This window comes from Bombus pascuorum, chromosome 2, assembly GCF_905332965.1.
Source record: "Bombus pascuorum chromosome 2, iyBomPasc1.1, whole genome shotgun sequence".
Classification (NCBI taxonomy): domain Eukaryota; kingdom Metazoa; phylum Arthropoda; class Insecta; order Hymenoptera; family Apidae; genus Bombus; species Bombus pascuorum.
In genome coordinates, this window is record NC_083489.1 from 13,267,008 (window position 1) to 13,291,020 (window position 24,013).

General features: G+C 37.5%; 2 protein-coding genes across 4 annotated transcripts in view; both read right to left on the reverse strand.

Moving 5' to 3' along the window:
- Window positions 1-24,013, reverse strand: part of LOC132916564 (transcriptional protein SWT1) — a 321,821-nt gene that overhangs the window by 218,926 nt on the left and 78,882 nt on the right. The gene's annotated exons all lie outside the window — the stretch shown is intronic.
- LOC132916565 (uncharacterized) overlaps window positions 2,298-24,013 on the reverse strand; it is a 54,827-nt gene continuing 33,111 nt past the window's right edge. For 2 of the 3 annotated variants that reach the window (XM_060976669.1, XM_060976670.1), the window contains exons 5-11: window positions 11,232-11,434; window positions 9,921-10,201; window positions 8,728-9,138; window positions 7,626-7,826; window positions 6,320-6,531; window positions 5,438-5,562; window positions 2,298-4,504 (exon numbers count right to left, since the gene is read on the reverse strand). In XM_060976669.1, coding sequence (XP_060832652.1) covers window positions 3,465-4,504; window positions 5,438-5,562; window positions 6,320-6,531; window positions 7,626-7,826; window positions 8,728-9,138; window positions 9,921-10,201; window positions 11,232-11,434 — 2,473 coding nt within the window. In that variant the 3' untranslated portion in view covers window positions 2,298-3,464. The remainder of the gene's footprint in view (window positions 4,505-5,437; window positions 5,563-6,319; window positions 6,532-7,625; window positions 7,827-8,727; window positions 9,139-9,920; window positions 10,202-11,231; window positions 11,435-24,013) is intronic. The other variant, XM_060976667.1, reaches the window with a different exon arrangement.

Below are 24,013 nucleotides of genomic sequence, written 5' to 3' on the forward strand. Positions count from 1 at the left end.
ATCATACATAATTCAGTAAAATAATATAAAACAAACAAAGTCGTGCATCCATTATTTCCATATAAAACAAAAGAAACTTTCAGGGCGAGTTGCTATGATTAAGAAGTTGTAAACTAGAAGAGACTCATTAACAATTGTACTTGACAAAATCCTAGAAAATCTTCGAATAATTAAACTGAAGCGCATCAATTCACGTGGACTCGAGTTACCAACAATATCAATAGCCGATAGCTAACCGTATTCGCATCGTTCCAAATGTCTAAAATTTGTAGCCCGGCTTAGCCTTTCCTTTTCCCTTTAAAACATCCAGAATTCCCTTGGATCAACCTTGAACTGTTATCCACCAGGAATAATTAGCAAAGTCGTCTTTTCTGCGTGTCACGATCACTTAACTCGCCTCGTCCCGAAAACGAGATTAATCTGGTCGAAGGGCTGGAAGGGCTGGCGTAGCCAGTCCTTTTCGTCGAGGCGGCGAGAAACTTGCTCCTTCCGGCCGGTCCAATCACGTGCCGCTTTTTCTTCGGAACAAGCTGCTTCCTGAATTCCAAACGCTGACCCCGAAGAATCGACGGAGCCCGTGTGCTCGTCCTTCGTGGCTCGTATATATTCGCGACGGGTATCTGATGGCGATAACGCCGCAGAACCGGCAGCCGATCGTTCGATCGACGCCACAGGCTGAATTCCCTTACGTTTTTCCTTTCTCCTTTCTTTTCTTCCCGACGACGAAATTATTTTCAGCCATCCTTTCGTGACGACGTTAAATCAAACTTCCGAGGATCCAGCAGATAACCGTGCGATATTCAAGGACTGAGAGGATGAGTTACGTTATCTGCAATTCGTTTAGAAATTATTGATTACTTTCAGTTTGCTTTCTGTTTCAATGACTCGCTATCATACGTCGAAGGCTAGAAATTGCGTGAAATTTGTAATTTTGCGGAGTAGGATCATTTTTGAAGAAAATTTCAGCCAATTCTTCTCCTTTTTCTTTATTTTCGCAAATCGCTGTAGTTTCTCTTTCTAAGCGAAAACAGAGCAGAAGAAGAATGTTAGATCGTTTGTAAATCAGTTAAAATTGCAGAGTATTTTGAGTTTGTGGTCTGCGTATGTATTTCAATCGGACGATTATGCATCGAAAAATATAAAGTAACGTGATTAATGTAATTTGAAAAGAAACTTTGAAACATTTTCTTTTCTTTCTTTTTTCTCTTCTGTAGGTCTTTTAGGTTGATGTTTGAGAGAAATTGGGGCAGATTCTCTTTTTCTTTTTTTTCTTTTTTTTTTTTTTTTTTTTTTTTTTGAACGGTGGCAATTGGGTTCCGAGAAGTTTCGGAATGTGGAATCTATGTTAGCTCGAATTCGTTTGTTGTTTGGCGCAAATTTTTGATGGACTGGTCGTGGAAACTCGTTTTGGGGTGCGCGACGGTGTTGATGGAGTTTTGCGACTGATGGAATTTGCCGCCAAGCTTGGTATGTTTTTGTGTAAACTTTCCGCTATACTACGAAATGTGTTATCCCTCTCCATGTACTGATTGCAACGGAATTCTGAATTCCTCTCTTGAAAGATTTTTATCCAAATTACTTTCTAACTTGAAATTTGGGAATTCTTTTCTAACGTTAATTTAATTTAATTTAATTTAATTTGATTCTGTTTCTATAGTAAAGAAAAACTTCTATCTTTGTGTGTCAATTTCGCACTCTATTCATCAATGTTTCATCGAAAGTATGAAATCAGTACACTTAAGCTCCTAAAGCTTAAAATTACCACGGTGAACCTACGCTAATAGTTCGAAATTATGTTAGAAACAAATATAATCAATTTCAAAGTAAAGCAAATGATAAAACCGCAAAGTACTTTCTCAGCGTCGTCAGAAATGACAAAGAATTCCCTAAGCTCGAACGTTAAGCATCTGAATCTGTATATCTCGAGTTATATAAAAATCTTCAAAGATCATTAAATCATGGTAAAACGATAATTAGTACGAAGGAAGATCGTAATGTTTGCATATCAATACAACGTGTTTAAAACAATTCTATAACTTTACGATCTAATTCTAGGCGACACGACAACCTGTTCATCGAAATCAAACAATCCGAGGAGTGTTGCGGACAAGAATAAGGCGCGAACATCTGCGATCCCTTTGATCGGAAACTTTTCGAACGAAGTTTCGCGATTTTCGAAGGACGACGTCGTTTCTTCGAAAGCAGCAAGTTCGTTAGAAAGTTTCCTATGAAAGGAAATCGGTGGAGGAAGAATCTTCTGTCGCGCTTTGGAAGTCTCGTCGAATTAACTCGCGAAATAAATCGAACGAGCGGCATAATCTTTATTACGATCCACGTTACAGTAACAACAATTCATAAAACTATTTATAATCGTCAACGTCGTCGAGCATGTCGCGAATATTACAATTTGTTTAATCGACAAGTCCATCTTCACCATTTCGTCTCTTTTCGCAGTAGCTGCAACCATGTTTCGAAAATGTTTGATTTGAACAAACGTTCTTGCGTATATTGTTGGTGGAACTGATAAAGCCAGGTCGTAAAATCGGTCAAGAGTCGAAATTTACCAGTTTGGAATCATTGCACGTTCCATCGATTTGTTATACAGTTTTGATTTATGTTTGTCCGCGGAATAATCTTCTATATGTTTGTGCCACCTTTATTCGGGCGGAATTTATCCAAACGTACAGGTGCTTGGTAAATTTAGACTCGATTTTCTCAAAAGTGAATGTCTCAAACAGAAAACACTCGTCGTTCCTTCTTGTCTTATTTATGGATTAGTTGTACTATCCATTTTAGGATGTTCATTCTTTACAAGAACACGTACACAGTTAATATATTAAGAGAGTTGTTTCCTTCGAATCTGAGGAAGACACGTCTGTTTACAGAGAATTAAAAACAAAAATAAGGAAGGAATTAATATAATCAACGTTTTGCTACGATCATCTGGTAGACTGTTCGCTGTAAAATATCGCCAAAGACTGACTATCAAATTAAATCAATATCAACAGATAGCAACTTCTCTGTGAAACGTATTCTGTGTCCATAGCAATATGTACATACAACAAAATATACACAAATAATATATTTATTGATGTTCAGTCGCTGCGCGTGTCATGATTGTCATTTCTCACTCATACTCGTTATGAACACACATAAACCCCCATAACATTCAAAATGGTTCTGTAAGACTCAACCTAGTTCCATCTACAATGGCTCGTGAAAGAGTTTGAACGCTTATTCTAGAAATCTTTTATGTGCATACTGCATGTGTGATACAAAATATTCTGAACGCTGTACAATATATTCATTGAAGATTTCCACAAGTATTCGAATACTACAATGAGCCACTGTACATCAATCAATGCCGCCACTAAATGCTTCAATTTACAACCATGCTACATCAGTTCCACCAACAGTAAGAACACTCTCTGGAAATGTCCTTGGAAGATCATCACTTAAAACGATTAAATGAGTCTATCATCCGAGAGGTGCTCTGAGACAGTGCCATTTTGCGCCACTTCAAACTCCTTCTTGACCACACCAATACTCCTGTTCCTCCTTCTAGGAGGCGTAGGAACAACGTTCGTATTCTCCAGAAGATCATCCAAGCTCCTATTCAATCTGCTCGGCTTCTCTGGCGGAACATCCAGAGAAATGCCTCCTCTGTCGCCTGTACCTCGATCTTCGTCTAAACGAGAAACGTTCCTTTTCTCTAGATCCAGTGAATAATCAACAGATTCTTGCTCGTGCCGAGTATCCATATTCGCCACGGACTCTTCCCAAGAACAAAATGAAACCTTCCTTCCTGAGACTAGTTTTTTCCCTTCTACAATCTGTTTCGCGGGTGTTGGAATTTCAAGGGTATTGGAATTCCTCAGATCAACTACATTTAAATCACTCGTTCTTCCTCCATTTTCATTCGGCAAACTATCCATTTTTCCGTTAAAAGTATCAGAATCCCTCTGAACGTCAGGCTCTAGTTTCTTTACAACTTGTTCGTCGGTGAAGTTTGATCTATTTTCTTCTTTAGATGTTTCCTGAGAATCTTCTTTCTCTAACATGTCTGACAAAGCAGCTTCCAGTTCTGTCAGACTTGGTGTCATTGAACTTAGGTTGCTTTCTTCTGCGATTTCTTCCTTGAAAACTTTTAACAAAGTCGAGTGATCAGAGTCTAAACTGTCAGATTTGATCTTAGGCTCAGGACTAGGAGGTGGTGTGTTGGTCTTCCAGTCGTCTAGACTTTTCCTTAGATTGTTGTGGACGTTTTTAGCCAGCTTCGCATCGAAGAAATCATCCAGTTGCTCTTCCTCCAGCATCTCGCGTGGCAAAGACTCCTCTGAGATGGTCCTGATCAGGTTGATCGCGTGGCTGTGTAAATCTTTTGCTTCGTAGGTGTTCTCGTTCGGTTCGCTCTCGTTTGACAAGCTCCTGGCGAACGTCATCCTCGATTGACCCGATCGATCGGTCTCTGGCTTCCCTTGCTTGGACCCAGTGAGCGTATCTGCTAAGAGGGAGCGCGTTTAACGCGTTAGTCACGTTCGAAGATAGTTGGGTCCTTTCTGCTCAATCATGCTGGTCAAGAGGAATGCTGGGTATGGACGAGTGTGATTCCTGGTTTTGGAATTGTGCTGATTGTTGGGTTTCTTGAGGTTCTCGAAGTAGTAGAGGTAATACAGGAAGTTCGAACTTTGGATTTTCGTCTTGTAATCGATTTCAGATAATTTGTTCGTGTTTCTTCTTTGAGAATTTGATCGATATCGGATGGAATTCTGGATTCGTTCACGGTAATTGGGATCTTTAGCAGTAACTTTATCACTCTTAGGTTTTGAAATTTAGATATTTTATTAGGTTTGGAGGTTTAGGGACTTGATTTTCATTCTGAGTTATTATTGGGCTCATGAAAGATTGGGTTTTGAAAACTTTTAGATTGCGGAAGCTAGATTTGCAATTCGGTTTCAAGTGACTGACATTTGAAGTTTGAGTATTTCTAGGCTCAAGAAGTCTTCGAGATATGGAATTTTGATTGCTAAATTTAGGTAGATAACTAGATCTTAGAATTCGGATGTGGTATTAGGACATTTTTAATTAGGATTTTCATGGAAATGAAAGATGTGGACTTTAAGAGGTAAAACCTTAGACAACTATAAATGTTTCTAAGAGATATTTCTATAAAAAAAATTGATTTTTCATACAGTTCTTAATGACAATGGCTTCGAAATCCTGGAAACACGTAAGATGAAACATCACGGTTGCGCAACAGCTTAATTTCACGCATTCCACTTGATAGGTTCGACGAGGTTTTAGGATTTACGAGGGGAAGGAACATTGACAGCTTGATATATCGTGCTGAACCGTGCGTCGTATTATTACCAGGGTTATTTCTCAAAGCAGAAAGTAACGAAAAGTCGAAACAGTTTTGTTTCTCGCTTCTATTTACCCCAAGCGGAACGATGTTTCGCCTCGTCCAGGAAAAACGGCTCTTTAGACTCTGACGACTCCCGGACACACGAAACTCTGCAGCTATCCGTAAGCTTCGGTTGATCGAAGTACCTCAAGTGAGATCTGTACAAAAGAAAAAGCGCAGGAAAAAACATTATTCTCGCAAATGTATCGCGATTTGTATTATACATTATTATAATTTTTTTCTAACAAAAAGAAATGCCTCAAAATGTTTCAATCTTCCATAAACAAACCAGATTGTTGATAACCCGCGTTAAAATTTCACTTTAAAATTTCGTTTCTGTGAATTTTTCATTTCGTCCAACACAATTTAAAACTATTTGCTTACCACTGAACGTACAACCCTGTGTCAATACGATAAAAATCTTGACAAGTAGACGAGAATTTTAAATGCTTAAGACCAATAGACAAAAATATTGTCTCGGATGTATACTATCAAGTTTGTCCTCGAAACGCGAAAAGATAAGTTTCATTCTTGTTCAAACTTGAACAAATTCAACCAATGAAAACACTTGAACCAATTAATGCAGGTTTTAATTACCTTCAGAATAATCACACTCTACAGTGATACATTACAAATATCATAACAACGCTGTAATCATCGCCTGCATTGCTTTAACAACGTCTCGTATAACTACGTCTATATATTTGCAAATCTAGCAAGTTATACTCTAAGTACTAACATATAAACAAACGACTAGAATAGCTATAATGTAAGTTTGGAAAGTGGCGAGAGAAGATTATACAATGGTTAAAACGTTAAGACCACGGAATGTGGACTTACAACGGTTGGCATCTGGGCACCTCGATTAAACCCATTTAATCCCCGCAACACCGACCATAGATAATCTCTACCGACCTATTTTGATCCACTTCGATGTGCTCCGGCTGGCCGAGTGCCGGGGACGCTGTTTTTCCAAATGCCTCCGGCTTCTTCAAGAAGATCGGAGATCTTGGAACATTCGCCAAAGGGGATCTACTTTCGTCTTCTCGACCGGCCGAAAAATCAACGACGTCCTCGTCATCCTCGCAAACTCGCTTCTTCTCCTCGTCGTTCAGCCCCGTAATGTCCTGGAAATCCTTTTCTTGTATCTTGTATCTATTTTACAAGGACCCTAACTTCCGGTCGACGATTCTAATGCAACGTTTGCAACAAGAAACGTAGATCTCTTTCTTTTTCTTTAACGTATAAGATACCTTTTAAGGAAAAGTCTCTAAGTTATGATGAAGAGATGACACGTTTTAAGGATTCTGCACGCTGTTTCATTTTAGAATTATTACCAAAGTACCATACGATTGTATCGTCCGATTGTTTGTAGTGAAAGATGGAAAACAAATATTTCGGATGTTTATATGTGGAGATAGGGCCATTACGATAAATTAAATTAAAGGAGTGTCCTGGATTAGAATGTTATAAAACAGCGTCTTTTTATGATTTTTTTTAGAAGGGAAAGAGAGAAATGAAGTTATTGAATTTTGAAGTATGGCTTTATATATATTTAACGAATACAAAAAAATTTTTTTAAATAAAAAAAAGGAATTGTAACAGATTCCTAAGCCTATTTCATGGGCTGCAGTTTTCAATCGACGGGAAAGATGCACCTCGTAATTCTTGACCGAAACGAAAAACCAAAAAAGAATTAAATTATTGTACATTTTTCTTCGCGATGAACTAAAAAAGTTCGTCAAAAAGTTTATTTTAATAATTGTTATAGCACCCTAAAGTTTATTTTTTCTTTTTATAAAACACATTTTTTCTTTAAACTCACCAAAATTTTTAATTTTACACTATTTTTTGCCTTTTTTTTTTAGTTCATCGAGACGAAAAATATATAGTAATTTAATCCTTTTTTGGTTTTTCGTTTCGGTCAAGAATTACGAGGTAGATCTTTCCCGCCGATTGAAAACTGCAGCCCATGAAATAATCTTAGAAATCTGTTATAATTTTTGTTCTTACTTCAAAAAAATTTTGTTGTTTTCGTTAAGTATATATAAAACCATACCTCAAAATTCAATAACTTCATTTCTCTCTTTTCCTTCTAAAAAAATCACAAAAGACGCTGTTTTAGAACATTCTAATTCAGGACACCCCCTTAAATTCTACAACCTTCGTACAATGTTTATACGTAAATATGCATATACATCGATGATCGATTGGATCGTACCTCGATGGAAAGACGTCGTTGATGATTCAGTTCGGAGTTACCCACGTCACCTAACTCCCAGTCTTCCGGTTTATTTGGATCGTATCTCACAAATTCGTCTGTAACCAGGCCGTTTGTACCACAGTCCAACTTCTCCAGCACCTCGTACGGTGTTAGGCTATCGGACCTCGGAATGTAGTCCTCCAATCGTACGCTCGTTTTCTGTGGATTAGAATAAATTCACGCGTTATCCGGCTGGATTGTTGTCACCCTAGGTTTAACCCTTTCGTTGCGGGTACCCACTGCCACATAAAGCATGCGATGTGGTTAACATAGTGAACCGCGCAGAAGAAGAACGAGTGTGTATTTTGTGTCTTAGAATATCACGAGATTCGTTACCAGAAGCAGTACATTTCAACGTTGAAGTATTTAGAAGTTGCGTTATTAAGAAAAATAAGACGATGCCTTAACACCGTTGTTCTCGTTTTTCTTTAACGTTTGTCATCTCTTGAGACGTCTTCTTTCTTTGACGATATATCGGTAACAGACTCGAACCTTATGTGCGTGATCTAGTCGATTTAACGTGTCGACTATCTGATGCACATAATCGACTCAACGTACTTCAACTACCTGCTGCTTCTCAACCAATCTACCAAATCTCACTTGCCTAACTCTGCCAGGGTTATTTGATCTACTTGATCTACATAATCAAACCACGTATCTCAACTACTGCCCTACCAAATCTGATCTCCAATTTACCTGATTGACCTGATTCTAACGATTCACGTTATCTAGTGACCTGATCTTCCTAACTTCGCTTAGCTTGCCTTGTAAATTCACCAGATTTCCATCATTTATTCCGCTCGAATATTCAAACGCAGAAAATCCTTTGTGCAAAGCCAAACGATTAAAATTAAAGCCTCCGCAAGCATTCGATCTCTCCACATCCCCCAAACCGAACCAACCAAGAGATTCGAATTAACATTCGAAACACCTGATCGATCGAAATTTCTCCAAGAGAAGCGCCGAACGAATCGAAACCACGTCCAAATTTTCTTTAGGCGCGAGCCTGTGGAAGACAACCGATGGCTGAAAATTCGTAGGGAAAGTTGAGTGTACGTACATCTGAAAACGGTGAGAGGAAAGATTCAGCCGGAAGCGACCCGGTGCTGCTTCTGACGGGTCTCCTGCACTTGCTCGTTTTGTCCTGCTGTTGTTCGTGGTCGTCGTTTTCCTTCGGCCGATGCCTGGCCATGTCCAACTCGTCGTAATTCGGCAGGCTGACGGTGCTGAAGTTCTTGGCCCTCGCGTTACCGCTCGATTTCTCTTGATCCCTCGAGGAATCGTTCGCTCGCTTCTCGATCTCCCTCTTGCTTCTCTTCTCCACACGGTTAGGAGTCGACGAGTCCTTGCTTGTCCGATTCCTCGCGAATTTCTCGTACTCGTCGCTCTCCTTACGCTGGTGCTGACTGCTCTCGAAACTCCTCTTCCCGGAAACCACGTCGCTCGATATTATCCTTCCGGTCCCGTTAACCTGCACACCCGGAAAATCGGTTCACCCGTTAGCATCGAGGAAGGAAGAGCATAGATAATGCTGGCGAAAGGTAAGGTAAGGTGTTGCTTTCTTTCCAACCAAATTGTCGATATACTGAGAACATTTACGCAGCTTTTGTACGAGCAGAATTAAAGAACCTAAATAGAGATTTATTTTTTTCCATTAAATATTGTAACGAATGGCATACTTGACACTTACTACGTACTATTTTGTATATTTATCGCATCCTTTCTATCTTTTTCTTTCGCCAGAATTTCTGACACAAAAAACGCGCGACACGGCTAAGATAAAAATGACGAATCGAGAATATTAGGTTGGAAACTAAGCGATTACGGACTTTGTCATTAGCTACTATTGACAAAATCCGCAATCACTTAGTTGCCAACTCAATAGAAACGGAACGTTCAAAAGGCAATTCGACGGCGATACGTGAAACTAGAAGAAAATTAAATTTGAAAAAAAGCAGCAGCGGTGATGAATAGGAGTAGCAGGAAAGGAACGCTGATTCTGGAATAACGAAAGAATCCTTCGCCGACTTTATTTCAACAAAACTACAATCCTCACCCTTATCCATCCCCTGTGCCCGTAACGAACGGTTGGTTCGATTCGACCCGATTCGTAAATATTTCCTAATGTCGCGTCGATATTTGTTTCACAGATTCCCTTTTGTTTGGCGAATCGCGCGGCCCGTTTTACGCGACGGTAAATATTCTCGTGAATATCGAGTCACGAGGGAATTTCCAATGGAGATTGTGACTCGCCTTGTGTTCGTAAATCTCTTTCGTTCTTCTGCCATCGCGTCCTGCGTCGTCGTAAGACCGATGTTTATCCGTCTTCACCTCCTCTTCCGTCTCTTGCTCGTCTCCGCTGCTTTTCGGTGACCTGACCGACGAGTACAACGGTTCATCGCCGTTTTCTGTTCGTTTTGGACCATTGCACGAATTCTCTGCGATCTCGTCCGGTTTCGGCGGCAGGGGCCTGCCCTTGTTCCGCTTCCGGCGCCTGGGTGGTGGAATTGGCGTGACATCCTTCAGGTTCGAACCTGAATTTTGGGATTTATGACGAATTTTTATACATTTCGCGCTTTTGTTTGTACTGAAAGAAATTTATTCGATATCATCAACGTAGAAATAAACAGCAAGCAAACAGAGCTTGGGGCCTTGGGTGGCTAGGAAAATGATTTTTAATTAATTTTAAGGTAACCTAAGGAGATTGAAGGAAGATTTAATGCGATTTATCGATATCCACGTTGATGTATCAAACGCTAGTCGACTTGCCAAAATTTTTAAATTTTAATTTTAAATGGCATATTAAGATTTCTGAATCAGGACAAGTAGAACGCAGAATTCCTGACGAATTTTTGTGTAACTGTCTCTGATCTCTCTCTTTCGTTTCTTTTCTTTTCTTTTCCCGTGTAAGATTCGATAAAATAAAATTCGTTTGCTCCAAAATTAAACTCATCTACGTGGTACATTCCCTTACTCCACTAATTGGCAAACTTCCACTATATCTCCTAATGAGAAAACAAAATTCTAATCAGTTACATCATTCGTCGCTTATAATGAAAATCCAATTGACACTGCTACAATAATAATAACAATATATATATATATATATATATATATAAACGCTAAAATTTCAAAAACAGATGGACGTGCTATAATTCTCGATTAACTTGGCTCTATGCAGAAACTACTAAAAGGAAGATAGAGCGAGGGAAATGCTGCAGTGGAAATTTCTTGGCAAAAGTGGCAGCCAAGGAATAAACACGTAACACGGGCCAGATCGAAAGTTTCCAACCTGCCGGCCAAACTCATAGTTTCCAGCCTATTTTTTCCCCTCACTTGGAGCTTAGAAAGCTGGAATGGCGGAGAATTAGGGTTTAGCTATAAGGGGAGAGATTTTGTCTGCTATAGTTATTTACAAATACGTATACCGATGCAACGAAGCGTGTTGCACAAGGGTTCACGATACACGCTGTTTCTATCCTTATCAGCCGGCATGTCGGAACCAGCGTGTTCTCGTTAAGGATACAGCTTGCAATACGAGCTAACGATAAATTGCGAGCTTACAGCTGGACGTGGGGGTGGTGGCCGGATAGAGGCTCGTGTCGACGGTTAAATTCGTGAGAGCGGAGCTTGCCCTCGGTGTACTCGGCACTTCGAGGTTCACGTCGACCCAGTCGCTCGGTTGAAAAAGCCTGTCCACGGAATCTATGCTTCTGCCCCTGGTGAGAAGCTCCCTTGGCGGCGAACCAGCGTACCCTATTTCGGAGCTGCAAATAGATCCGAGAGAAACCGCTGAATAATACGCGCCACTGCGAAAGTGTCGTCGTACCTATGGGGATGACCATGAGCGTGAAAATAAAACGTGTATGGGTGGTTGCGAAAGTTTCGCAGTTTCGGATCGTGTTAGGTGTTTGGTATAGTAATTCGCGTTAACGGGTTTTGCACTGCATCTGCCATCTATTTTATGTATTTTACGTGTTTTAAGTCGTCGATGCAGAAAGTGTGTTAAATCGTACGCTAATGTAGCAGGGAACTTTACTCGCAATCTATTGGGTTGGCAACTAAGTGATTGCGGATTTTGTCATTAGGAGGTAATGGGAAAATCCTCAATCACTTAGTTACCAACCCAATATCTCCGACAGATATTTATTGGTCTAATTAAGGGAGCAATTTATATTTTAATTTATGGTGGGGCAATTACGTTTTGGGAAGAAAAATGAAACATTAAAATGGACACTCTGGTGTAATTGTTTATGCAGATTTATATGTCCGCATGCACTGACAAAGAAATAGAATCGTTAGATACGATAAATGGCAGTTCGCTTGGTCCTCGTAAATACTAAATTTCTATGCTTATAAATAGCACACAGATGTATAAGCATGGAGAATTTGCATGTTACCGAGAGGATACCGGAAACCAACAAACTGAAACTTTGCTATGTTCGACGAAACGATAAAACAAGAACTCGTTTCCACCAAAATTCCTCGACATTCTTCAAGATAGATATCGTTGCATATGTATCTGTGAATGATTTTTATTTAACTTAAGGGGGTGTCCTGAATTAAAATGTTCTAAAACAGCCTCTTTTTGTGATTTTTTTTAGAAGGGAAAGAAAGAAATGAAGTTATTGAATCTTCAGGTATGGTTTTATATATATTTAACGAATACAAAAAAAATTTTTTTAAAGTAAAGAAAAAAATTGTAACAGATTCCTAAGCCTATTTCGTGGGCTGCAGTTTTCGATCGGTGGGAAAGATCCACCTCGTAATTCTTGACCGAAACGAAAAACCAAAAAAGGATTAAATTCTCGATGAACTAAAAAAAAGGCAAAAAATAGTGTAAAATTAAAAATTATGGCGGGTTTAAAGAAAAAATGTGTTTTATAAAAAGAAAAAATAAACTTTAAGGTGCTATAACAATTATTCAAATAAACTTTTTGACGAACTGTTTTAGTTCATAAGGAAGAAAAATATACAATAATTTAATCCTCTTTTGGTTTTTCGTTTCGGTCAAGAATTACGAGTTGGATCTTTCCCGCTGATTGAAAACTGCAGCCCATGAAATAGGCTTAGGAATCTGTTACAATTCTTTTCTTTACTTTAAAAAATATTTTTTTGTATTTGTTAAATGTATATAAAACCATACCTCAAAATTCAATAACTTCATTTCTTTCTTTCCCTTCTAACAAAAAATCACAAAAAGACGCTGTTTTAGGACATTCTAATTCAGGACACCCCCTTAAACATGTTTCCAATTGCCAAATAGGTACAAATTATCCTTCCACTATTATTTGTCTTTTGTTATACTTAAGAATCTATTTGAAATGAATACCGAATAATTCCCATTCCGTAAATTCAGTGTGGCGAATCAAGTGCTGAGAACAACTGTGTTTCCAATTCTTCCTCGTGAAAGTCCTTTCCTCTGAAAAATGCCTCTTGGCAATTCTCGTTCTCTCATTAGCGCGGCTTTTACATTACATTTAAAGGAAGAACAACGGTGCCAACTTGCCTCTTCTCGTCCCTCCATTATATTATCCAGAAACGGTTCGCACAGGGGTCCCGTCACTTCCGCCGCTTGATTCAGCTACAATTTCTGTATTTCGAAAATTTCGGCCTGACCCCGGCGAAATTATTTGGCATCGCTACAACGTGGCTCTATTATACGGTTACTCGCAAATGCATGCCGTGTTTCTTCGTGTCCCCCGAGCCATAACTCTTCCGGGGACGCGAGACGTCGTTGGAATTTCTCCCTGTGCACGCTCCTTCTCGTCCTTTTGTACGAAACTTCCTTTTAACTTCTTCCCGAGCAGGCAAAGAGAAAGAGAGAGACAGAGAGATTGTGACGCGCGAGGACGACTCGAGAATATCGACGAAAATCGTGGAATTCCATCGATTAACGTTTTTGTACACTCAATCTCCCCCCACCCACCCGTAACCTGTTTCGAATTCCTTTCGTTTGGAACGATTCGAGTAGCCGAGTAAAAAGCAAATTCTACCCATTCGAACGTTTCATCTTCGATTTATTCTTCCGTCGCGTTTATAGCCTGTTTTATTCGCGTGCTTTGTATGGACACGTTGTCAAGAGAATGAAAGATATTTTGCGAAAAAATTCCCACACGTCACACATTTTTCATGTTGTATTCTTCCAGGTTTAAGGTATTTCTTTCTTCCTTGTTTTTTTTTTTCCTTTTTTTTTTTAAGAGAGAGAGATTTCAGTTTGTTTTACAGTTGATTATAAGCTTCGATAGAGCTGTTGTTGACTTTATGGATTCTGGCTGTTACGCATTCTTCCGAGAATAGCAGAGTTTTTGGTAACTACTTGTTTTACGACTTTTTCATGTTTCACTTTATTATAGCATTGAATATGCGAATCTCATAAAAGTTGACTTTTATTCATCTATGCAGACAGGAATTTATTGAGCCAGAGGGGGACAATTATTTTTTAATTTTCACCCGCACTGTTTAAATATATTTCTAGATATAAGCAAATAATATTGGAACACATTTGAAACTACTAAAACAAATAACGTATATGGTTAGTGGGACGGTGCTTAAGGGGGTGTCCTGAATTAGAATGTTCTGAAACAGCATTTTTTTGTAATTTTTTTTAGAAGGGAAAGAAAGAAATGAAGTTATTGAATTTTGAGGTATGGTTCTATATATACTTAACGAATACAAAAAAATTTTTTTAAATAAAAAAAGGAATTGTAACAGATTCCTAAGCCTATTTCATGGGCTGCAGTTTTCAATCGACGGGAAAGATGCACCTCGTAATTCTTGACCGAAACGAAAAACCAAAAAAGAATTAAATTATTGTACATTTTTCTTCTCGATGAACTAAAAAAGTTCGTCAAAAAGTTTATTTAAATAATTGTTATAGCACCTTAAAGTTTATTTTTTCTTTTTATAAAACACATTTTGTCTTTAAACCCACCAAAATTTTTAATTTCACACTATTTTCTGCCTTTTTCTTAGTTCATCGAGCAGAAAAATATATAGTAATTTAATCCTTTTTTGGTTTTTCGTTTCAGTCAAGAATTACGAGGTGGATCTTTCCCGCCGACTGAAAACTGCAGCCCATGAAATAATCTTAGAAATCTGTTATAATTTTTGTTCTTACTTCAAAAAAATTTTGTTGTTTTCGTTAAGTATATATAAAACCATACCTCAAAATTCAATAATTTCATTTCTTTCTTTATCTCCTAAAAAAAATCAGAATAAGATGCTGTTTTAGAACATTCTTAAATGAACCCTTAAATGAACCTGAACGTACTCCCTTAAATGAAAGAAAACTCGAATTTAGAATGCAGAAATTGCAATATAAAAGCAGCAGGCTCTTGGAAACGTCATCTTTCGATGTAAATAATGTGTAGAGAATAGTTGGTTTATTCGAACAACGAGATAACTCGCTGTTGAAAACCGTCAAGTATATTTAAAATGTTAAATAAATTAGTACAGACAATAATCGCTCGTACTAACACATTCGCTACAGACAGTGTAAATCACTAATTAGATCGCTGCTAACTCGTTGATAACTGGTAGATACTGAACTCCTTACTTATACTGGTCGGTTTTCAACAGCGAGCTATCTCGTTATTCGAACAAACCAACTATCCTGTACATTGATGGCCCCGACGTGATTTGAACACGACTAAATCCTTTACAAATGAAAATTAATTCGGTGTTGTAAATATTCCGTGCTGATACCCATGGAAAGACTGAAATTAAACGATTTCTAAGAGATGTAGTGACACATGAGTCATAGGATGAGGCGGAGCGAGAGCGACTCACGTTATTGTTGTACCTCGGATCACGGACACCGCCTCAACACGCGAAATTATCGCTAGATTATCTCTAGGCAAAAATAATGTCGCCGTTGAGGGCAACCGTCGTTCTAAGACGAACTGTAACTCCCCCCCCCCTCCCACCGACAAATATAAATAAACGGACACGATCGCGAGCGAATTATTACCGAATTATTGTCCGAGTTATTATCTGCGCATACGAGTTATCGAGTTATCCGTGAGAGTTGCTACTCTATCTTTGCGAATACGTTGTACAAACGTCTATCGACGGTATTTATACACTTATATTTATTTTATTTATTACAAATATACTTGACGGTCGGAGCCAGCAATCTTTCTCGTTATTTGTAATACCGATCCTCACATCATCCGTCACAGAGACTCGAATATTCTCTCGAATTTTATCAACACGCGATCAAATCCACGCACTCACAAACCCACACGCACAAATTGAATTTCAGAGAACAACAGCTTGTCCAACTATCTTCAAACGTCTGTACTTTGTATTTTTTAAATTGTCCATAATGAAGCAGTGAAACATAAATTGCTATAATACAAAATACCCTTTGCATTATCGACTATTCTATTAATTTTCCATGGATCTCTTTCGACGGCAATGGAACGCCATTACAACGATAAGTTTGGCGAAATTTATCGGTTCGAGAACTCGGAAATTGAAAGATTAACAACTCGCACGTTGCCCGCGTCCTACGTATCGCCGATTCGAATAGAAGTCAAACACATTATTTCGCGAGCAACCGGGCGTCGATATCGGATTTTCCATTGGCTGCCTGTTTTCCGCTATTATTAATGCACTTCGCGAGACAATCGTAAAACTATTAAAACGTGCACCGTTATCGGAGCTTTCGACGCGCACGTACTCTTCGTTTCATTTGGATTTTTCGCCGAGTACTATCTTACCAGCGTTTCTCAAATTCAGCGTCATTTTCACCGGCATTTTCACACGCTCGCTCTTTTACCCAATGGAAAAATAGTAGCGACTATGATAATAGCGATGGAATAAAAAAAAAGAAAAAGACATAACTTTTGTATTGACTAAAATGCGGATTTTCTATGCAGGTTTCGATATTTTTACGATTAAAGGAATGACGTCTAAGCAGTGATTTTTTAGAATTGCCAAGCAGATTATTTTGTATAACGTCGATTCCAATATTATTATGTATTATAATGAGTTTTGCTTTTATTTCCAACTATTGGAAATTTATTATTCTCAAAAAAGAATAATTTGACAAGAGTCGTATCTGTTTCATTCGCTGTGATTTGAATATTTTCGTACGTTACGTGCATGGTTTTTATTTTTGTACCTTTAAATCAAGATTAAGAATCTATATTTTCTGTTTTCTTCTGAATCTCTTAATATATATCTTTTTTAAAATGTCTCGTTTTTCACTTGAATATTTTATATGTAATATTTCCCTGTGTATGTAGTATACGAAGCCACGACAAATTTTTCACCACGATAAACAGCCACCAGTTACACATGCCATTGACCTAAGCAGCGTTCAGCTTAAAATTCTTGCAATTTTTACCGAATTTTCTGCTCTCTTTGTGGAAGAACCTTGTTAAAATCGAAAATAATTATTTCCTGTAAAAATATATTAAAATTGTTCTAATGGTCCTTGGCATTTAAACTTCCCTAAACTGGATCTTCTACAATATTTCAATTATATTTGAACCACTCGAGAGACAAATCGATTAATCTCGTTCTCTGAAAGTTTCTCTATTTTAATATTCAAATTACTGATTAATTATTTTCCAGAAACCAATCTATTAATTCAGACAGAAAAATTGTCCAATAGCTAGAAACAAATGCTAAAGATATGCGTTTAAATATAAAATTCTATCGAGTTAAATGAAATAATAAAATTAAATGAAAATCTAGGACGCTAATCTTAAGCTGCGTTCACCTGGATTTTGATTGGACATTTCTATGGCAGTGACTACGCGATTTGTGCAACGATCCATCGGATCGACGAACCAAATCCAATCCGTTACTGTCGCATCTTCGCGATACTTTGACAGTTTTGGCCCAGATTCGGTGAATTCGACGAGGACAACAGGAATGATGCATCGCTGATCCGTGCATGCCGCCCTGCATAAATTAGGTCCTGTCGCGGGTCCTATGAACCCGGCTTAACGCAGTGCATAAATAAAGTATACGTGTCGCTGGCTCTTGTATACTCGCCGATCAACCAAAATATATCGTGCACGTTAAGTCGAGTGGAAACTGACGTTCGAATTATTTTCGAGGAAATAATAAAACGTGCAATTTATTGGTATCACTATATTATATTATTTTTTATTATCTTTCCTGTTCCATCTTCCTATTACATTTATTTTGTTTTATCATAGTAATATATTTCCTACGTTACGATATTAAGGTTCTCTAAAGGATACTTTTTATCTCATTTAACATTAAAACTGCCACACGGGTCAAATTGACCGGTTTTACAATTTTATTTTAACATTCCTACTTCATGTTAAATTTCTTTCCCATAATGATGTAATGACTTTCGCAACGATAACTAAAAGAATAATATAATGAATTTTATTTTCTTTTTTATGTATTCAAACTGAAAATAATTTTGTACCAAGGCTACTTATAGCAATAGCAGTCAAAATGACTGGTACTTGTCAAAGTGTAAAAGGGTCTTGCAATCTGCTTATCGAACCCCAATTAAACAGTTTCCTCGTTTTGTACAACTTGCCTCACGTTTTTTAAATTTTTACTGCGTATCATTCGATATGATGATATCAGTTATCAGGAAAATTCCCGATCGATCGCTAGATCGCTAGATGCTAACACTAAAAATACCACACTAGTGAAAATGACTGGTTCTACAATTTTATAAATGTGTCAACCCTCGTTTAGGGATCCCAGATGGATTAATAATGCCAAAAATGTACTACATAAGATGGAATTCTTTTTGTAAGTAATAAATCAATAAATATAAAAATATTCTATTATTACGTATTTTTTAAACACCAGTCATTTTCACTGATTTTGATAGAAATATTTTCGTGTTAACTATCGGTTGTTCACGAGAACAACACTAGTTAATACGAAGATATTGCATATCGTTTCTTTTTCACATCCTTGTTAACAGATGTGAAATTTATTATAAACATGATACTAAACAATCGTACTACATTATGCGCGTATCGAGTGTCGTCCGTGTTAAATATGACGTAACATGTTATAAAATAAAAATGTCCTTCGACGTGTTCGCATCATACGTCGTTGCATGGAAATATGAATATTTTCAAATATTCTCATTCTACTCAGTTTTATTTTCTTCTATTCGTTTCGGTGCATTCTAGTGACGCGTTATTTATTCTGCAGGAAAACACATAGTCGATGAATTATTCTCTTTAGACGAAAACTTCTCCGAATCTTTAATTCGTTTATTATTTAAAAATGAAATTTGACAATTTAAGATACGCGTTGTTTGAGAGAAGGAAAATATAAATGTAAATGTATCTATACACTTTTCACTCGTCGTTACACCGTATAGTCATCCTTGATGGATTAGAGTCTGAGACTTGAAATCTTGGAAACTCTGTATCTTGTTTCTGAATCCTTTCAAAACAATCACGAAATAGCTGTAACGCGTTTTAATCACCGATCTATCATCGAGACTCGACTCGCAACCCCGAGCATCGAGATCGCTTTCCGCGCAATTAAATGCAATCTTCGCTTTCGGGGGAACAAACGGGAAATTACGAAGCAAACGGGGGAATCGACGCCGGGAAATCCCTGTTTCTAAAAGCTTCGTCCCTTCTGCTCTCGTGTTTCGTCCCTTCGTCTCGCGTTTCTCGTGATGACGCTTAATTGACGCTCGTCGAAGAATCTTTTCTTCGATCACACGAACCGAGCAGAAGAAAAGAAAGCTCGAGTAAGAGGAGAATCACGAGAATTGATATGGCTCGGCGGACTGACCCCGCAAGATTTCTTGAACATTCTTCGACTTTGGGAAAGATTAAGATTTCGTAGAACAGAAGTTTTGCTTAAAGAATTATAGTATCTTGCAAAGGGATACGATGATAATAATTCCACGAAGTTAAAATATGAAAGTTGTCGCAATGATATCAAATAATTTCACGCTCCATGGAAAGTCTATGTTGGAATTGTAATTGGTAAATATAGTAACGATAAATTCATAAAACGAAATGCAAAAGTGATTACAAAGGTATAAAATAATCGTACACTCTTAAACTGAAACTTAAAACATATAAACTTGAAATTCAATTGATAAAAATTTAACCGAGGAAAGATTAATGGTACTAATAACAATTGTTATCTGCATTGATGAAATACACGGAAATTCATACGGCTGAGATAAAACGAAGTAGAATGAGATAGAATTGCGAGAGGAAATTTGTATGAAATTCGCAAGACTGTCTCGGGTGTATTTTTCTCTTTTTTGAATTAGAGAATTCAGAGGAAGATGAGAAAGAAGGAATTTGAAGATGAATTCAAAGAAACGAGGTCGGAGAAAGAGCCTGCAGCTCCCGTAGGGTTAATTTGACTAGAAATCACAGCGATTTATCCCAGAAACCCAGTTTTGCGGATGAAAGAGACACACAGGAGCTCGTGACACGTTTGTCGGCTGGAAAATCTTACGCGCCATGGAAAATTCTCTAAAGACAAAACGTGTGCCTTTCTTCCTGGGACGAGAAACGCTGCGAATGGGTCGTGGGGTGCGTAGATCGAACGAATGTACAGGGTGATTCTAATATAATTGAGCCAGATTACATCGCTATTTTAACCCCATTGTAAGTAAACGTAGAAAAATTAAGAGAACTTTGTACAGGAAAATTGTGTTTCATTTAATAAAGTTGTTGAAGTGGTCATCACTTCTAAGAAAACTCTACATCTGGTCTTTAGTTTTCTCAAGCACTGAAGCCATCGACAGCGCATAGACAAAAGCCTACGTCAAAGGCAAACCGTAAACGGTACACATGCAACGTTGGCTTCAGGGTTTTTCAGTCATAGGGTAACGCTACTAGCGTGCGGATCTGGATCAGCTCAGATTGTATTCCAAACTTCGTACTTACACTTTAATATTCCAAATATATATATTTTCTACCTTATAATTTATCCACGCGTTCCTTTGTATTCACATACATCTAATAACCTCAACAAAAGTCTATCATCCTCTGTCGAAAATGGATATTGTTATGTCGCGTAAGACAATCAGCACCCCATTCCTCGTTGCTTGGCCGCTAACGGTCCACATACTGTTATTCAGACCCTCGATAAACCTAAGGACCCACCATAAGCTTGAACTTTTTAACTTAGGTGTTTTAACGCTTTGGTGTTAGGTGTTTAATGCTTTTTAAGTTAATTTGTTTATCCTGAAGAATTCTCTAATCCTATAAATGTTATCAGTTTGTGGATGATCCTTAGAACAGTCCTTAGATTTATTATGCGCTCTTAAATATTATGAAGAAAGCGGTTAATTACCTAACAGAAAAAGCGGATATATATCTAACGGGAAAAGCAGGTTTTCCCATGAACAATGGCAACCACGAGCAACGTTGGTAGTAGGCTTACTCCTCTTATCATCATTCATTAACGTTAACTATAACCACCATGAGCACCACAGATCGTTATCCTCACTTTTCTAACGAAAAGTGTGAACAACGAATCCGCTTTCTTCGTTAAAAAAGCCCACCCACACCAAGCTTTCCTCCGTAATTGCATGAGAGCGGATAGTCAGTCAATACACCGGTACCAAGTCGAAAACTGCCAAGTCAACTCGAAAAGAGTGAACATCTCGAACTGCCTAGTCACCTACTGATCAGTCAACATCTCGGTCTGCCAAGTCACCTACTGATCAATCAACAACTCGAACTGCTTCTACTACATTATTACATACAACTGCTCGGGACTTGTTCTACTACGACAGAACAGTTAGCATATCTCCTCGGATTCGATCGCGTTTATAGATCAGTCAGCATATCTACCCTGATTCTGTAGCCTGAAAACAGCCAACGTCTCTTTATCGGCTCTTCACCCGTTAAACATTCGTCTATGACACTTACATCTTACGCAACGGCGTAATTCTTTCTTGTACTAAATTGTTGAAAATATTGATATTATAACCTGTTAACAGCAGTGTTATACCATATCAAGCACCCCTATTATTCCAAAAGAAATAAAGGGATCGATCTGTTCGTGGCGTCGATTATCTTAATCGTAACGGGAATTTACGACTCCCGTTGACGCGCTTCCTCGCGATCGCGTTTCCCCGTGACTGGACGAAAATACAGATATATTAGGTCGTTCCAAAAGTTGCTTTTGTTTTATAAGGAAATAATACATGTGCAACATTTTTTGTTTTATATTATTTTATTGAATTATGTATAATCCATTTTGTAGGAATAGAATAGTTTGAATAGAACATTTTCTTCTGTTACTAGAAAATTAAGACACAAGAACAATTTGAATAGAACATTTTGTTCTGTTATTACAAAATTACCATAGAAGAACAATTTGAATAGAACATTTTGTTCTATTAATATAAAATTACTACAGAAGAACAATTTAAATAGAACATTTTGTTCTGTTACTAGAAAATTACTACTAAAAAGCAATTTGAATAGAACATTTTGTTCTGTTACTAGAAAATTACTACAGGAATACAAATTAAATAAAACATTTTGTTCTGTTACTACAAAATTACCACAGGAGAACAATTTGTATAGAACATTTTGTTCTGTTAATACAAAATTACTATAGAAGAACAATTTAAATAGAACATTTTGTTCTGTTACTAGAAAATTACTACTAAAAAGCAATTTGAATAGAACATTTTGTTCTGTTACTAGAAAATTACTACTAAAGAGCAATTTGAATAGAACATTTTCTTCTGTTACTAAAAAATTAAGTCACAAGAACAATTTGAATAGAACATTTTGTTCTGTTACTAAAAAATTAAGTCACAAGAACAATTTGAATAGAACATTTTGTTCTGTTACTACAAAATTACCACAGGAAAACAATTTGTATAGAACATTTTGTTCTGTTACAAGAAAATTGCCATAGAAGAACAATTTGAATAGAACATTTTATTCTATTACTAAAAAATATATCATACAAGATTTGATAAAATAATATAAAATAAAAAATGTCGTACGTCTATTATTTGCTAATAAAAGGAAAGAAATTTTTGCGACGACCTAATACTTTCTTACAAAAGCATCGATGCGAAGTAAAATTACAATTTCTTTTTCTTTCTTGTATTTTAAATTATACATGCTACTCTTCTTTCGTATCGCGTCAATTTTACAATAATTTTCTGCTTCTAAAACACTACTTTCTCTATATTTCACACGATACCAACGAATATGTTAAATAATGGATCATTTTACAATTTTTACAATTAGTACAGTTCCAATATACCTAGCCTCTGTGAAATTCCAAATAAATTTCCTCCAATAATAAATCTTACCGAACAATACAAGATCTCCCAATTTTTATCATAGTACAATTCTAATAAACTTTTCAAAGTTCCAAATAAGCTCTTCTCGATGATAAAACTTACTGAATGATAAAAAAAAATCCCACAATCTTTACGATTAGCAGAGTTGCAATAAATTTTCAAAAATTCGAAATAAAATTCCCACAATTAGTACACGTAAAAAAATGTCGACGATTCGTTTCTCACGTTAGTTGAAACGGAAATATTGAAATAGCCTGGCACAGTAGTTGGAATCAGCCTGTACGCTGGCAAAAAGAACGAAAGGATAAGAGCAAAATAGACAGGCGAGGGAGAAAGAGAAAGAGAGAGAGAGGAAGTGGAACACGAAAGCATTGCAGGGCGAAATTAGAAAATAGAGATTTTCACCTGGGGGAAACAAAATGACAGCGGAGAATTGAAAGAAAAAGGACGGAGGGATGGAGGATTGATACGATCTGGATACGAGTGCAAATCGAACGTCGAAGGTGTGACGCGTACACCTGGATTTTTCGAATTTCGAAGCGACCGCGAAACTCGATTCCGTTTCCGTTCGACGCGACTCCACATTGCATTTACTTCCAACTTTACAGAACCGTTTCCCCTGTACGCCGAAACTCCGATTTAAATCTACTAACACCCTCGCAATCGAAACGATAGCCATTCTGTTGTGAATTTTTGGAAAGATTCGGCTATGACGAATTCGTAAAAAAGAAATTACCACCTATACATTCGAACGAGTTTCAACCATTGAAAAGGCATTTTTAATTTAGCAAACAGCGTAATTTCTTAACTTTTCGCGTTAATACTTCACCGACTAGCGATTCAACAGCATACGCACGTCCGACCGGCAGCTCAGGCGCAGATTCCCCCTGGCGCCGGCTCTGTTTCGGTTGAGACTCTCCAATACCATTCTTTTCCTTCATTGCGAACGGTAAGTTTTTCAAATTAGTATAACACTGTAGGAGCTTACAAAGCAACGCAACTGTCGCAACTGAGCAAGGTACCTTAGTACTAAATAACAAATTGCTGCTCAAATAATGAGAAAGGTTGTCGG